Source organism: Melospiza melodia, chromosome 2 (assembly GCF_035770615.1).
Source record: "Melospiza melodia melodia isolate bMelMel2 chromosome 2, bMelMel2.pri, whole genome shotgun sequence".
Classification (NCBI taxonomy): domain Eukaryota; kingdom Metazoa; phylum Chordata; class Aves; order Passeriformes; family Passerellidae; genus Melospiza; species Melospiza melodia.
Genome location: NC_086195.1, coordinates 121,911,831 through 121,925,940, shown reverse-complemented (window position 1 = coordinate 121,925,940; position 14,110 = coordinate 121,911,831). Strand labels below are relative to the sequence as shown.

At 43.7% G+C, this 14,110-nt stretch overlaps 1 protein-coding gene across 3 annotated transcripts in view; it reads left to right on the top strand.

Annotated features, from left to right (window-relative positions):
- The first annotated feature begins 1,430 nt into the window (after positions 1 to 1,430).
- TBC1D8 (TBC1 domain family member 8) overlaps positions 1,431 to 14,110 on the top strand; it is a 49,631-nt gene continuing 36,951 nt past the window's right edge. For all 3 annotated transcript variants that reach the window (XM_063149798.1, XM_063149799.1, XM_063149797.1), the window contains exon 1: positions 1,431 to 1,609. In XM_063149798.1, the coding sequence (XP_063005868.1) occupies positions 1,483 to 1,609 (127 nt within the window). In that variant the 5' untranslated portion in view covers positions 1,431 to 1,482. The remainder of the gene's footprint in view (positions 1,610 to 14,110) is intronic.

Here is a 14,110-nt window from a genome sequence, read left to right as displayed (position 1 = left end):
GTATGGAAATGAAATTGTTGCTTTACACAGAAATTGTAAAGAACACAGATCACACAGTGTTTACCAGATTGCAGCTGAATACAGAATTTTGACTATTAAATGATCCCACTAGCAACTCAGAAGCAGTGCACATGGCCACCTTCCAATTCCCAGCTAATAATTACTGCTGGCTGTGCTGAGTAGCGCACTGCAGCACTGGTACCTTTCAAAAAGCTGGTACACAACTCTTGTAACCATAGGCAGAGGTTGGGGAAGTGAAGCTCGGGTCTTTATCCCTAATTGAAATTCTCTACTTAGAGGCATCTTGGCTTTAATTTAGGTGTGATTTAACCCACAGTGACTCAGGTCTTTAATCTAGAAGAGAGAGGTTTTGCAGGCTGCTAATTCAGTTGTTGTAAAGTAATTATTGAATATTTGCGGTTAACTGGAAAAGGAATGTGACAGGAAGTAAGTACAGTGGTCATGTTTTAATCATAGAATAATAGAAAGAGTTGTGTTGTGAGGGACCTTAAAAGATCTAGTTCCAGCCCCCTTCCCATGGGCAGGGATACCTATTAGATCGTGTTCAGAGCTCCATCCAACCTATCCTTGAACACTTGCAGGGATGAGGCACCCTCAGCTTCTCTGGGCAACCTATACTAGTGTCTCACCACCCTCATTAATGACAACCTGTGCTAATAAAAATGTAAAATACAGTGTCAGAGGTTTTGAAACATAACGTGCTGCAGCAGTAACCATTGTGCAGGTTCACAAACGGTCCTGTCAGTAGCTCAACCGCAAGCAGTGACAGATTATTTCTTAAAACGAGAAAAAAAACCGAACTTAGATTCTAAAATTTAGATTCTGACTTTTTAGTCAGATACGAGGTTTCAAGCATCGGCCTTTAAATACTAAAGCAGCTGCGGGTTCGCGCTTTAGGCTTAGATCTAGAAGGAAACAGGAAGGCAGAGACACCCCCATCCCCCCAAGCTCTCTCCAAGCCCAGGACACCCTTTCCTTCCCGCACTGCTGACGGATCCGCGGGGGGACCCGCGGGGCGCACGCCGGGGTGCGGGGACTGCCCCAGCCGCGGGAGAACACGGCGGGAGCGGCCCGGCTGCGGTCCCGGCGGCACGGCATCCTCCAGGACCCCGCGGTACCGCGGCGGCCCCAGCGGGCTCTGTGTGGGGCTCAGGGCGCCACGGGACCCCCGAAAGGGCGAACCTGACCCTCTCTCCCTCCGGCCCGAGCGCCCCGCCGTCCCCCCTGACGGTGCGAAGCAGCAGAGCCCCGCCGCACAAAGCCCCCGGCTCCGCGGGAAGGGCGGCCCGTGCCCGGGCTCCTCCCCCGGCCCCTCCCCGGCGGCCGGGCCCGCGCCGAGGGAGCCGGAGCCGGCGCCGCGCAGCCCGCGGGGGGCGATGTGACCCGGGCGGCCGGGTGCGGTGCCGTGCGGGGCAGGCGGGCTCGGAGGGGGCACAGAGCGGGACTTCGAGCCGGGGGAAGATGTGGCTGAAGCCCGAGGAGGTGCTGCTGAAGAACGCCCTCAAGCTGTGGGTCACGCAGAAGAGCAGCGGCTACTTCATCCTGCAGCGGCGTCGGGGCCACGGAGACGGCGGCGGCCGCTTCACGGGTACCTGCGGGCGCGGGGGTCGGCGGGGCGCCAGGCCGGACCGGGCCGGGCCGAGTGGCAGATCCCCCCTGCGTCTGCCCCACGGGAACTTGGCCGCGCCGGGGCACCCGCCGGCGGGTCGGGCTGCGGGAAGCGGGAGCGGCCTCTTTGTTCGGGCCGGGCACGGGTGGCCCGGCTCGGCGATAGCGGGGGCGCCGCGGGTCCCCCGCCGCGGGCGGTGCGGAGGCAGCCGCCGGCCGGGAGGTGCGGGCCGCCCCGGCTCCCCTCCAGCTGCCTGGGGAGCAGCTTCGCGTTTCTGTAGCCTTGAGCACCCCTGAAGCCACTTTTATTGTTACTTCCCCGCTCTCCCCTCCCGATGGGTTTCTCGGCGTGACTGAGGGCGGGCGCGGAGCCCGTCAGGAGGCGCGGAGCCGGTGCCTGTGGCCGGAGGATGCGGCCGGGGAGAGCCGCCCGGGGCTGCAGCCCGCGGGGCGCGGCGGAGGTCCCTGGGGCCGGCGTGAGAGGTGCAGGGATGGTGCCGGGGCACACAGTGGGATGTGGTACCCGTGCCCCTCCAGGACCGTCCGCGACCTGCCGCTCGCCTCCCCTTTCTGTAACGAGAGCTGTATAAGCACACATAGGATTCCTGGCTTTTGGGCGATACATGGCATTACGGCGCGGGGGTTGTGAATTCACTGTTGTGTAAAGTGCATTCTGTCTTATTTTTTGCATTAATTCTGCTCCCGGTTATGGTGGCTGTAGATCGGGCACGTTATATCCATGTGGCGCTCCAGATACGTGTAGTGAAGGATATGCACGGAGTTATTCACGCTCTACCCTCGCAGCAGTGTGGATCCGTGAATAACTCTGGCGAGAATGAGGTGTTAGGCTGCGCTGACGTTGCAGCGTAGGGAATTCGGGCCAAACTTTTAGTTCAAACACAGCAGCAAATGAATTCAAATAAACAATGCTTTGGAGAATTAATATCGTTTATCAGTGCAGTTCTTACTGAAAAGCATACGAGGCTGTTTTGAATATTATAAAGTGAGAAGTTTTAATGGTAGCTTATATATGTGAAAAAATTGTCAAATATTTTCAAAATCAGTATTTTCTATGGATTTTAAGAAGCTGCATTACTACATTCGGTATTTATTTTATTAAAATCTTTTTTTTCCTGAACTATTGACCCTTTCCATTTGATAATACTGCTTTCTGCATTGTTGCCTTTTTTAATTGGATCTTATCCTACCTGTCCATAAAGTGCACAAAACTTGAACTGTGGCTTGGTAGATTGCATGCTGTCAATGTATCACTAGTGAAATGGAAGTTTTGCCAGTGAGTTAAAACACTTAACCTCCTATTTTCTTCTGCCCGCCTGTTTGGAAGTCAGGCCGCTCTTTTGTGACAGTAAAGACGATGTGGATTAATTTTCAGAGTTAAAAATAGCCGTTTACAGCTGCTTGATTTTGGTCCAGGACAATCATGAGGTTCAGTTTCACAAATGTTAATGCCTTGTGCCTGAGTTTTCACTACAGAAATTTGCAAGCTTAAACCAAACAAACTGCTTTTCTCTCTGGTTCAGTTTCAGGTGAATCATTTTGCTGAATCTACAGTGCACAGGCTTGCTCAAATCTCTTTTGGCTGGCAAAGGAAAGCCACTCCTGTCTTGCACATTTTCCAAGGGAACTGTAGGTTCTGACTGTCTCTTAAACCATTTGGAAATGTTTATATTTAAAGGGCTTAGGAATTTGAATCCTAAAACCAAAATGCAGGAGTTACAGAGCATTAGATATGGCTAGGGTTAGATAGTGTAATTTTTTTTTTTCAGTTTTTACTTGCAGTGAAGGAAATGGAGATGGGTGCTGAGAAACAGCAAGGCTTTGCTGGTGTGTGTTTGCTTTCAGTGCAAATCTTATCTCCTGATTCTTGCTTTACATGACTGTAGAGACACTCAATTAGTACCTGTCTTTCCCAGACTGGCAGAAGGGCAGTAAAGTTCTGCCACATTTCAGAGTATGATTTACCAAGTGGCAAAGCCAAAAGCTAGAAATTTTTGTCTATTTTACTGGGGAAGTAAAGCTTAAGTGAGAACAATATCCAAATCTCTTTTCCCTTTAATAACTTGATCCCTGGGCAATTGCAGTTACATTTTATGAAAAGGAAGAAGTTTCAAAGAAGTGAAGATTCGGTACATGAGAGCAGGTGCCACAGCAGAAGAGAATCTCAGCTCCTGCAGGGAGGAGGAGGCTGTGTATCCTGAGGCTGTGTTAGACCTATGTAGGATATGCAGAACAAAGCTCTGAGAATGTTAGATTTCATACAGGTGTAGATGGAGCAGCTGACCACCTGTGACATGATTTGCTTTCAGCAGGGTGGAAAGGTGTGATGCCTGAGTTGCCCTTGTGCATGTTGCCACAACGTGGTGTTTGCACTGAACCTGTGTGAGGACATCTGTTTTATGGCCCAATTCTCATATTTGCCTGTCTCTTTCTTCTAGGACTCTTCTTTGTTCTTACCAGGGCATTTTAACTATTAGGTAAGAGTAAGCACAGCTGGAGGGTGTATTTTATGTAGATTTAATTCCTGAAGAATGCACTGAAGACAGTCTCTTGCACAAAAGTGCTTTTCCCCCATATCTGTGTTTCTTTGTGTACTGTGTTTTTGTCAGACGCTGAGCAGATGTTTGTGAGTGAGACTCTATTTCCTACTGTTATTTAATTTGTGTCCTAGGGCAGTTCCCAAATGCACACTGGGCTTGCAAGCAGAGGGTACAAACAATGATGGGGGTTGTATTTAACTCTTCATTGCTTCACCAGTCTCATTCTGGTTTTTGTCTTTCTTAGGGATATGCTTTTTCAAGTAAATATTTAACTTGCTCCTTTACCTGGATCTCTTCTTGACAGCTCTGCTGGTTAGAGACTTAAAAAGAAAATTGAAAATGTTTAGAAATACTTTAAGAATATTAGTCGTAATTTTTTATTTAATGACTAATTTTAAGTTATAGATTTAAACAATTATTTAGCTCATCAATATCTGTTGATTTTGGGGTTTTCTTTGCCTAATTGGAGAGCACTGTAGTGATCCCTACAGAAAAAGATTTGTGATGTAGCCATGATTAACAGATCAGAGTTAGTTGGATTTAATACTTACTGATGTCTTTGGTACTGAGATTACATATTAATGATAAGCCTGATATGACAGTAGTAAAAATACTGTTAAATGCCTTGTGGTAAATACTGCAAGATGGTTTAGCCTTTAAATGAATCACTACTTTAATTTTTAGGAAGGGATATTGAAACCTTCATGCACCTTCCTGTTTGATTAGTTTTCTGCATTTTGACAGCAACACTGCTTGTTCTGGGATAAGTTGGGAAGGATTTTATCACGAGTGCTGGACTGAGCAGTCTTTCACCCTTCCTAAGCAGCTAGTGCTGCAGTTTTTGTTTATACAGTGCTTCACATTGCACACTCTTAGCATATAAAAACCCACTTAGCAACACTTGTGAATCTTTCCTTTTATAAATAAGATTAAATAAGACCTTAAAATGAACTCTTGTTTCAAGCAGCTTTTTGTCTGGTTGAGATACAGTGTGCTTTAACTTCGCGCTTGAACTAGATCAGTAAAAAATTGTTTTGTTCTTGTTTTACCCATGTTTGTAATTTAGCTATGATATTTTCCCCTACTCTTCTAGCTTCCATTTTCAGCTCAGGGCACTTTCCAGGCTGGATATAGTTTTGCATTATTTGAAACTTGCAGAGGACTAACATTTTAAAAGGAAATTAATTTATTTTTTAGTTTTTACAAAACTTTTTGGTTCACAACTTTGAATATAATAGACTGGCAGAAAAAACATCTTCTGTATATGAATCTAAGCTTTATTATTGATTTAATAAATATAAACGTGGTAGGCGTGGTAAATACATTTCCATGTTCCATCTTTAATGGAGCTTGGAGGATTTAAATTTTTCTCTTAAATAATTTTTTTGCAGGGCAATAGCTTTTGAAATCACCTACCAACTACCTCTTGAGTGGAGAACTGTCTAGTTTGTGTGATAAGACCTTTCTTCCTTATTTTCACTTTGCTTGGGTGTTAGTTTTTATAAGGCATACAGAGAAATGGCTACGGATAAGCTCTGGAAAATTTTCCTGGAAATGAAAAATTAAAAGATCTTTTGCTGCTCCTTCATACTCTACTGTCCAAGCAGTCCTGTAATCATTGTCAATAGCTCGGCTTTTAGTGGCCCTGCACATCTCCCAGGGTCTGAAGGAAATAACTTCATAATGGAGTCTGTTTTTGGGGAAGGCAGTAAGAGGACCTCAGTGGATGAAGATTGCTGCAGCTCAGATGGGGAATTCATCTAGATTGCCCCTGTTCATTACATTGCAGCAGAAGAGGGTCCAAAATACCTGAAGACTTGGATTTTTACTAGGGAATGGAAATAAGAGTCCCCATACTACTTTTTTTATTTTCTGGAGAGGCAAAAGGTGGAATTAGTAGCCTTTCATATTAAATGAATTATTCATTATCAAAAATCATAATATTAATTATAAAAATATCATAATTAGTCATTATCAAATAGAATCATATTAAAAGGCCTATCCCAATACAGTTTTCAGAAAAGTGTTCCTTTTTGTCTTAATATATGTTCAGGATACCAAAATACGTTAGGCTCAATCTCAGCACAAATGAAAAAAAACCCAAACCCAACAGTACACTTTCATTTTAAATTAAGCAGTTTGAGGAGAGGAAGGTGCCACAATACTGATGTTAATAGAGGATATTGGTAATGGTTACTGTCAGTATTCATGGTTTTGTTTCCTTAAGGAACAGCTCTCTGAAGCCTTGCACAGGAGAAGGAGAAATATGCATACTTTATTGAAAGCTTGGACTCTTGTCAAAACATAATCTAGCCTTGCCCACAACTGGAATTCAGATCAGCAGGTTTTTTTTCCCTTTTTTCCTCTCTTTATTTTACTGTAACATTTTTTTAAGGAGAATGCACACTTACAAGTGCTTTCCCAAGAGGATGGCTTCTCCGTTAGTGTTTGGCCAGGCGGCATGAGCTGGAAGGAAGGATAGGAGCAGGGTGCCAAGCTGCCACCTGCAGAGCTGGGCACCCCAGTTCCTGTTCTCTGAGCCCCCTGAGCTGTGTGTGCCACTCTGGCCCCTCTGCTTGCCTTTCTGGGGTGAGTTACCTGCTCCTGAGCACTGCTGTGGTGCTGGGATGGCTGAGGTGAAACGCAGGTGCTTGTGTGTTGAAATGTTAGCAGTGTGTTAAGTGCCAGTATTAAAGGTGAGGAAATACCTGTGCTTGGAAAGGAGGGGCTGGGTAGTGTCTGCACAGGGACTGACCACCACCTTGTGCAAGACTAATCCAGTAAACCCTGCAGTGGCTTTTTATTTTCGTGATGTGGAGGCCAAATGGCACAGAAACAGGCAGGAAAATCCTAGAATGATTTGGGCTGGAAGGACCTGGAACACTATCTAGTTCCAACCCCCCTGGAGCAGGGACTGCTCCCACTAGAGCAGGTTGCTCAGAGCCCCATCCAGCCTGGCCTTCAACACTTCCAGCACAGGGCATCCACAGCTTCTCTGGGCATCCTGATTCAGTGTCTCACCACCCTTGCAGGAAAAAATGTCTTCCCTATAAAATAAATGAACATGTCAGTGATGGGTGAGTTAATGTAGCACTAGTTTGGTCTATTCAGCATTATTTACAGAACCCACCTAAAAAGAGACTTTTTTTATATTCCCCTGAGTAGTGGTGCATGTCTGAATAATTTACAGGGCTGCAGCAGCACCTGGTATATCCCATCTTCTTGTCCATTTTCAGGTGGAAAACAGTTTCAGGTATTTTTACTTGTAACATGAGAACCAAAGCATTTGGCTCAGTGGCCTTCAGGGTTATAAAAATAGGCTTGGCTCGAGCTGGACTGATGGCAGAGGACTGAGATAAGCAGCTGTGAGTGCTTTGCCATGGCAGCATGCCCACCTGGGGAAACAGCCCGTGGGGAAGCTGTGCTGGGGAGAAATAATCGGTGCTCCAGCGTGGGGATGCCATTTCCACCATTCCAGGAGAGACAGTGCATAATTCATCTCACTTCTTCCTCCTGTGTGGTCTCTCCCTCTGCCTGTGGTGGTCTGACACAAGCACTTAGCATCACATCCAGGGATAGGGGAGTCATGGGGACCATGGGACACAGCCCCAACGGGAAATGCTTGAATTCCCCACATTTCTCATATCCACCTTCTCTCCATAGCATGGGGACCGGGACCTAGGCATAATGATTCAGTATTTTGTTACAATTTGTTTCTACATACCAGGCTGAAAAAAGTCCCAATTAAACAGAAACCAATTTACCCAGTGGCAGTGTTTGATCTGGCAAGGTCTGTGCTGGAAGTAATGCAAGGGCTTGGATGTTGGGTATTTTCCTGGGTGAATAAATACTTGGAGCATTAGGTCTTTGTGCTGAAATCTAATGTTGTCTGTGCTTATCTTTCAGTGTGGTGAGCCCTTATCATTTCAGAGGAAACAGAGCCTTCCTACAGCCGTTGCAGGAGTTCTCCTTCATCCTTTTTCTTATGTACTTACCCAAATAAGTTTTGCAACTCCTTTTTTCTGGTGGTAGAAGTGTAATGAATACTTTTGAATGGGCACTGTATTGGATCAAAACCTGTTTATACAGTTTTGCAGAATTCAACGAAGACAGTGTGGTTGCATTAAGCTGTTGTTATTAGCAGCTGTGCATAACTGATGGTGTTATTATCCATCAAAAACATGGATTTTAGCATGGCCTGAGTAAAACCAACAACCCACTAAACATTTGAGTTCTGAACTTTTAGAGAAATAAATGATATGAAAGATGTAGAGATGTTCCCAATGATTTATGCTGGGGGCCACCACTGGCCAGCAGTAGCTTCATGACCACTGCCCTGGGCTGTATCCTACCTTGGTGCAGCTCAAAAGCTTCCACCTTAGCCTGGGATGCCCAGGGCTGGCACTCCCTGGGTGAGGATAGAGGCTGCAGGGGTCCTCACTGCATCTCAGCCCTGGGTCTTGCTTTGGGCCACCCATGGGGTCATGGTCACAAGTTAGAGCTCCTGCATGGTGGGTGGCTGAGGCCTGATGAAAATCAGCTTCATGGTCCTGCCGTCCCTCTCTCAGCAAGGACATTGGTCTTAGGGAGAGCTTCTGAGATGCCTTGCAGAGCCAGACGAGCAATCTGTGCTATTTGGTGCTGTCCCAGGAGTGCTCTTTGGCCAGGCTGAGCTTATCCTGGTTGGTGTGAAAAGCAGCTTTCTGTTCCAGCTGGAGCCCAGGATGGCAGGGCTAGGGAATGGGTACTTCCACGTGTCCCTCCCTGTGTTCTGCCGGGAGATGGGCTGTTCCTTCAGGCAGTTTGCTTGCCTCCCCTAGCATGGCTAATTGCTGCCCACCACGGCTCTTCTGAGACGCTAATTGTTTGTAAATCATTGCAGGATGGAGGAAGCTATGTGGAGAAGTGTAATTAGGATTCAGGGTATGAAGTGCTTCTCTGCCTCAAAAAGCCAAGATTAATTCTGCTTTATTGAAGCTGTTCAATTTCACTGTCCTTAAAAAAATCCCCACCTTTATTTTTATGATCATGTGAATTGTTTGATTTTTTTCTTTTCTCCCAATTCACATGCCTAAACAGCTTAGAGTGATTCTTGCAGCTATTAACTCTCCTTGTAAAACTGCAGCCACTGGGAAGCATCCTGTTCCTTCCACTTCATGGAAGAGCTTTCTCCTTTCCAGTAAGAGTACAGCTTTTTTCAGACAACTGGGCTTATTTTTCTTTCTTCCCCCTTCTTTCTCTGGTGGAGCAGATACAGCAAGCAGCAGTGAGCTCCCAAGGATGAATTCGAAGGCATGCTTTTTCCTTCATGGTTTTGCACTGGAGCAATGCTGCTCTGTGACTGTAATTGTAAATACCCCAATTTGCTGGTTTTGTCTTACTAAAATAACCTAGTCTGCCTGAAAAAAAGAGGGTATGAGTACTTAAAACATGGCTTTGGCATGATATGAGTGAGCATAGCCACCAAGTGCTCATTTTCATGTCCCTACAGATCAGTCACTGCAGTCCCTAGAGACCATGTGGTGCCATAATTTTCTTGACTTTGGAAGTGCCAGGTTCCTGCAGCTGAGGGAAACCTCAGCTTTGGAGTCCCCGAACATCTTGGCAATCTGGTTTGGGTCCTTGTGTGGTGGTGGTCCTGTGCCTGTTTTCTTGGAAGGGCTAGATGTGGCAAATACTCTTCAGTCAGGCATTGTTGCACATCTGTCAGGTGCAGTGGAAATCTCAAGTGTTTTTTTGTTTTTTTGTTTTTTTTTTCAAAGTAGACTTAGAAGAGGAAGGACAGTTTTCTCTCTGCTTCAAACTTCTGCAGCAGTCACTTTGTTTGTACAGTGACTAAAGGTGTTCTCCAGGATGCTGGAGATGCAGGCTGGACTCTGTCTTCTCTGTCACCCCTTTCATTTTGTAGAGAGGGTGTAAGTGCTTGATTTGGGAAGTTCATGGCTGTGTGGGAACAGGTGCCTCTGTGCATCTGACCCTCTGTTCCCCAGATTTTAAAAGTGCCATCAGAATTTCTTACTGACCAATTGCAGATACCACATGTAATTGCTTCTTGGAACTACATTGGCTTTCATTCCCCACTTTGTAATGGACGAATGAGTTCATGTTAATCAAAAGATCCTGGCTGTGGTGACTAAGTGTCTTACTTAAAAACCAAGGAGAACTGAAAGGGTAACAATGCTGAGTGTTGTGACACTGCAGGCTTCCTTGTCACTTAGATTTAAATCTCCTTTTTTATCTTCTCCCTGTCCTTCTTCCCCCAGTGCCCCCCTTCACTCCCTCCCCCGCCCCCACAAAAAAAAAAAAAAAAAATGCAAGCAGTTTTGGTCTTTTCCCTTTTTGTTTTATTTTTTTGGGGAGGGTTTTATTAACTTGTTAGTCCTGGACTCCCAAGTCCCTCTGTCTTGCAGCATGGTTTAGCTGCTGAAGTGGCCACCCCATTTTTGAGTGGTTCTCAAAAATTTCCCTTTAAGGCCTTTCATATATGATGGAGGTAGGTAGAAATCATCTTGCTGTATGTAGAGGCTATCTTGGACTGCCTCTTGAATATTGTCTTAAAAGGTGGAAATAGCAGATAGTCAGATAGTTTTTCAGTTTGAGTTTCTAGTTTGAGTTCAGCTTTACTCACCCTCTGGCCCATGTCTTGGAAGTTTAAAATGATTTAAAAAATCCCATATAGATGATTAACAGTGATTGGGGAAAGGAGCCTGCATTCTTTAGTTTGAAAGATATGGAACATGTAGTAGAAGTTGGTGTAAATTTAACTTAATATAAACATGTTCCTTTTACTAGATTAGTTGTGAACATGACACAAGAGACATTGTAATGCAATCTTTTATCTTTAAATGGGAGGAGAAACCATATCTTTAAAGATGAAGAGTAGTTCACTTTTGATAGTTCATTTGAGAACCTGATCCTTATAGAAATATCCTTGATTAATTTTTTTGTGTGTGAAGAAATGCTCAGCAAATTCATAGTGCATGATGTCCTGTTTGTGTTCTGTGTGGTTACAGGTTGACCTCTGTAAAGGAGAGACTGTACCTACCTGTTGTAGAATTTGAATTGTTTCATGCTAATTTTAAACTTAAATTTATTTCTTCTATTGTATCCAAAGTATGCACATACATTTGATACAAATAGATGTATTTTACTTGAAGGTGTTTTCTTTAGTCAAGCAACCAAATATGCATGAAAGTAGATGTTTCAGTGAAATAAAAACTACCAAATAAAGCATGGGATTTCTAGTGAGTTTTCCAGATATGTTTTATAAATACACTTCTGAAAAATATAGATAGATGTTGCCTCTATCTGAAATCCACCTTCCAGCTAAAGTGTTTAGATTTATTGAGAAGCATATAACTTCAGTAGAAAAGTGTCTTTCCACTTCTCTTTCTTCTCCATATGTGTCAAAAGTATGTATATTACACCAGACATCTGCCTATGAATTTTAGCCTAAAAATATTCCTTCTGCATGAAGAAACTTGCACCTTTTGAGGAACCTCCCATGTTCTGTCAGTGGTCTTTCATGAGAGGCTTTGTAAGCCAATGTCTGCAGCTTTCCATAGTACAGTTACTGTATGGTAAATTGCTTTTCCTGAAATATTTCTGTGTCTTGGGAGGTCAGTAAATGGACAAGAAGCTGGAAAGGTGGCTCATCAAAGGGGAAGAGCTACTCTGAATTTTAAGTTCCTCCCAAAAATCTTGTCTCATATAGGGTGGGAAAAAAAAAAAAAAAAAAGGGAGTTTTGGGAAGAAAACCAGGGTAGCAGTTCTCTTTCCCTCTTCTGCTTCTGTTTCCTTTTCATTTTTTGCAGTGTTGAATTATAAATGGTTTCACTTTCATCTATGATGTGGAAGAGGTTTGCATCACCCTGACTGAAGGCAAGCTGATACATCAATATGTGAGCCAGAGACTCTTAATGTAATTTATCTTACTAGCCAGATACCCTTCTGTTTTTTAAACAGATTCTGTTTTATAAGAGACCCTTCCATGGAACCAGCTGTTTGGACACATTATGAGGAAGGTGTTTGCTCACAAACTGGGTATTTTTCATAGCATAAGTTTCAACATCAGTATACTGTTGTTTGTTTCTTCACTCAGGAATCTTTAGGTTGGTTGTTTTTCAATGTTATGATGCAAAAGTTACCCCAAATGAATTATGAGGAAACTTACCCTGGAAAAAAATTTGCCTCTAGTTTTTGTAATTTTCTTGCTACCACAGTTTCAACTAAATTATCATATTGGCCAGGGTGTGTATATTAATGTTGAATCCTTTTCATCCCTCTGCAAATGCACTCTTAGTAATCTCTGTTCTCTGTTCTCTATCTCTGTCAGTCTCTCAGCCAAAAAACAAAGGAGCTCCAAACACGGGGATGGGACCCACTCTTTGTGCTTGCTCAACTTTAGCAGTTTTTTAAAGTGCTCTGATTTTCCTTTGCTCCCCTTGAGACCCCACTGCAGCCCCTCCTGGCAGCGGTGGGACAGGACAGGACTCCCTGTGGATGGCTTGGGATTTGTGTGTGGGGTTGCTGTTCCCTTGTAAAGCCCTCCTAGAGGGGCCAGGCCGCCTGGGCTTTATTCTGGCATGTATCCTGATGGCCATGCTCTTTTTCTTCTCTTTGTGTCTTAGTTCTGGCTCCTCTTTGTCATCCTGAGCTAATATTTTAGCTATGAGTAGTTTAGAAAAGGGAGGTGATTATTTCTTTGTACAGTTGAAGGAGGAATGGGTTTCTTTTTAATAGTTTGTAAGCAAAATGGAAATTGTAAGCAGAAGTAAACAGTGAGAAGAGGAATTGGGTTTTCTGGTCTGTTATTCAGGAAGAGAAAAAGGAATTAATTTTGCACAGGCTAAGAATTAGTAAGGCAAAACTTTGCAGCTACTTCTGTGCTGTCATGTGTTTTTTTTCATGGTTTCTGAAAGGAAAAAAAGATATTTCACAAATCAGATTTTCATTAAGCATTCTCTAGGGATTTTGGTAGCACTTGCTGTTAGTTGACTTTTTTCTATGACTTTAGTGAAATGAAAAAGAATCTTTCTCCTAGGCCTATCATCAATTCTGAAATTTGGAAGTTAAACTCTATTTCTGTTCTCTGCATCATTAAATGCTCTCTTACTGGCTTTAATCCAATGTTTTGAAGACTGCACACTAAAGTTTTCTGCATACTGTTTTCTGTGAACACAGCTAATTTGGTACCTTTTATACTAGGATGAGTTTTTATGCTTTTTTCTTGTAGTTATAGGAGAGCATGTAGCAATTTCAGATATTATACATGTAATCAGTCTGCAAATTCAGATCTCCATTTTAAATAGATGGGTGTAATATCTGGTCACATATTTAAGTGAGAAGCACACTGCTGTTGAAGAGTTTTTCACTGAACAGTTTTAAAACATTGCATCCAACTTCTGCTTGGCTTTGAAAGCATCGTTGATGTTTTGTGTGTGTGCAAGGAGGAAGTATTTAATGTAATTTTCTTTGCTCTCAGGTTATTGATGCTGTTCCATGTGAGCTTCTTACAGCTCCTGGACTCGAAAGTGGTTCGAATGCTGTTTGGTTGTGTTATGCTCAAATTAATTAGCTGTCATTTGTTATCCAAGTGAGAAGGCAATTAGGACTTTGTAGGTCTCTATTATTTCCATTAATCACTTGGGTGATGGACTGGAGAATGCTATATTTAAAACAGCATGTGGTGCCAAGAGCTGGCAAACCTTTTGGAGATGGAGATTAGTTCCTTTTGTGTTGGGTTAATGGTGAAGAAACAAAAATACTACAGGTTTAAAAAGTTACAAAGCGAAAAAAAGTATTACGGAAAACTTCCTAGATACTGTAGGGATAAAACAAACATGGTAAAGCTGTTCCTCACTCTCTGCCACCCCTCTCCTTAGGAGATTGTGTCTCTGCAGAATGCTTGGGAAAATTGAGTA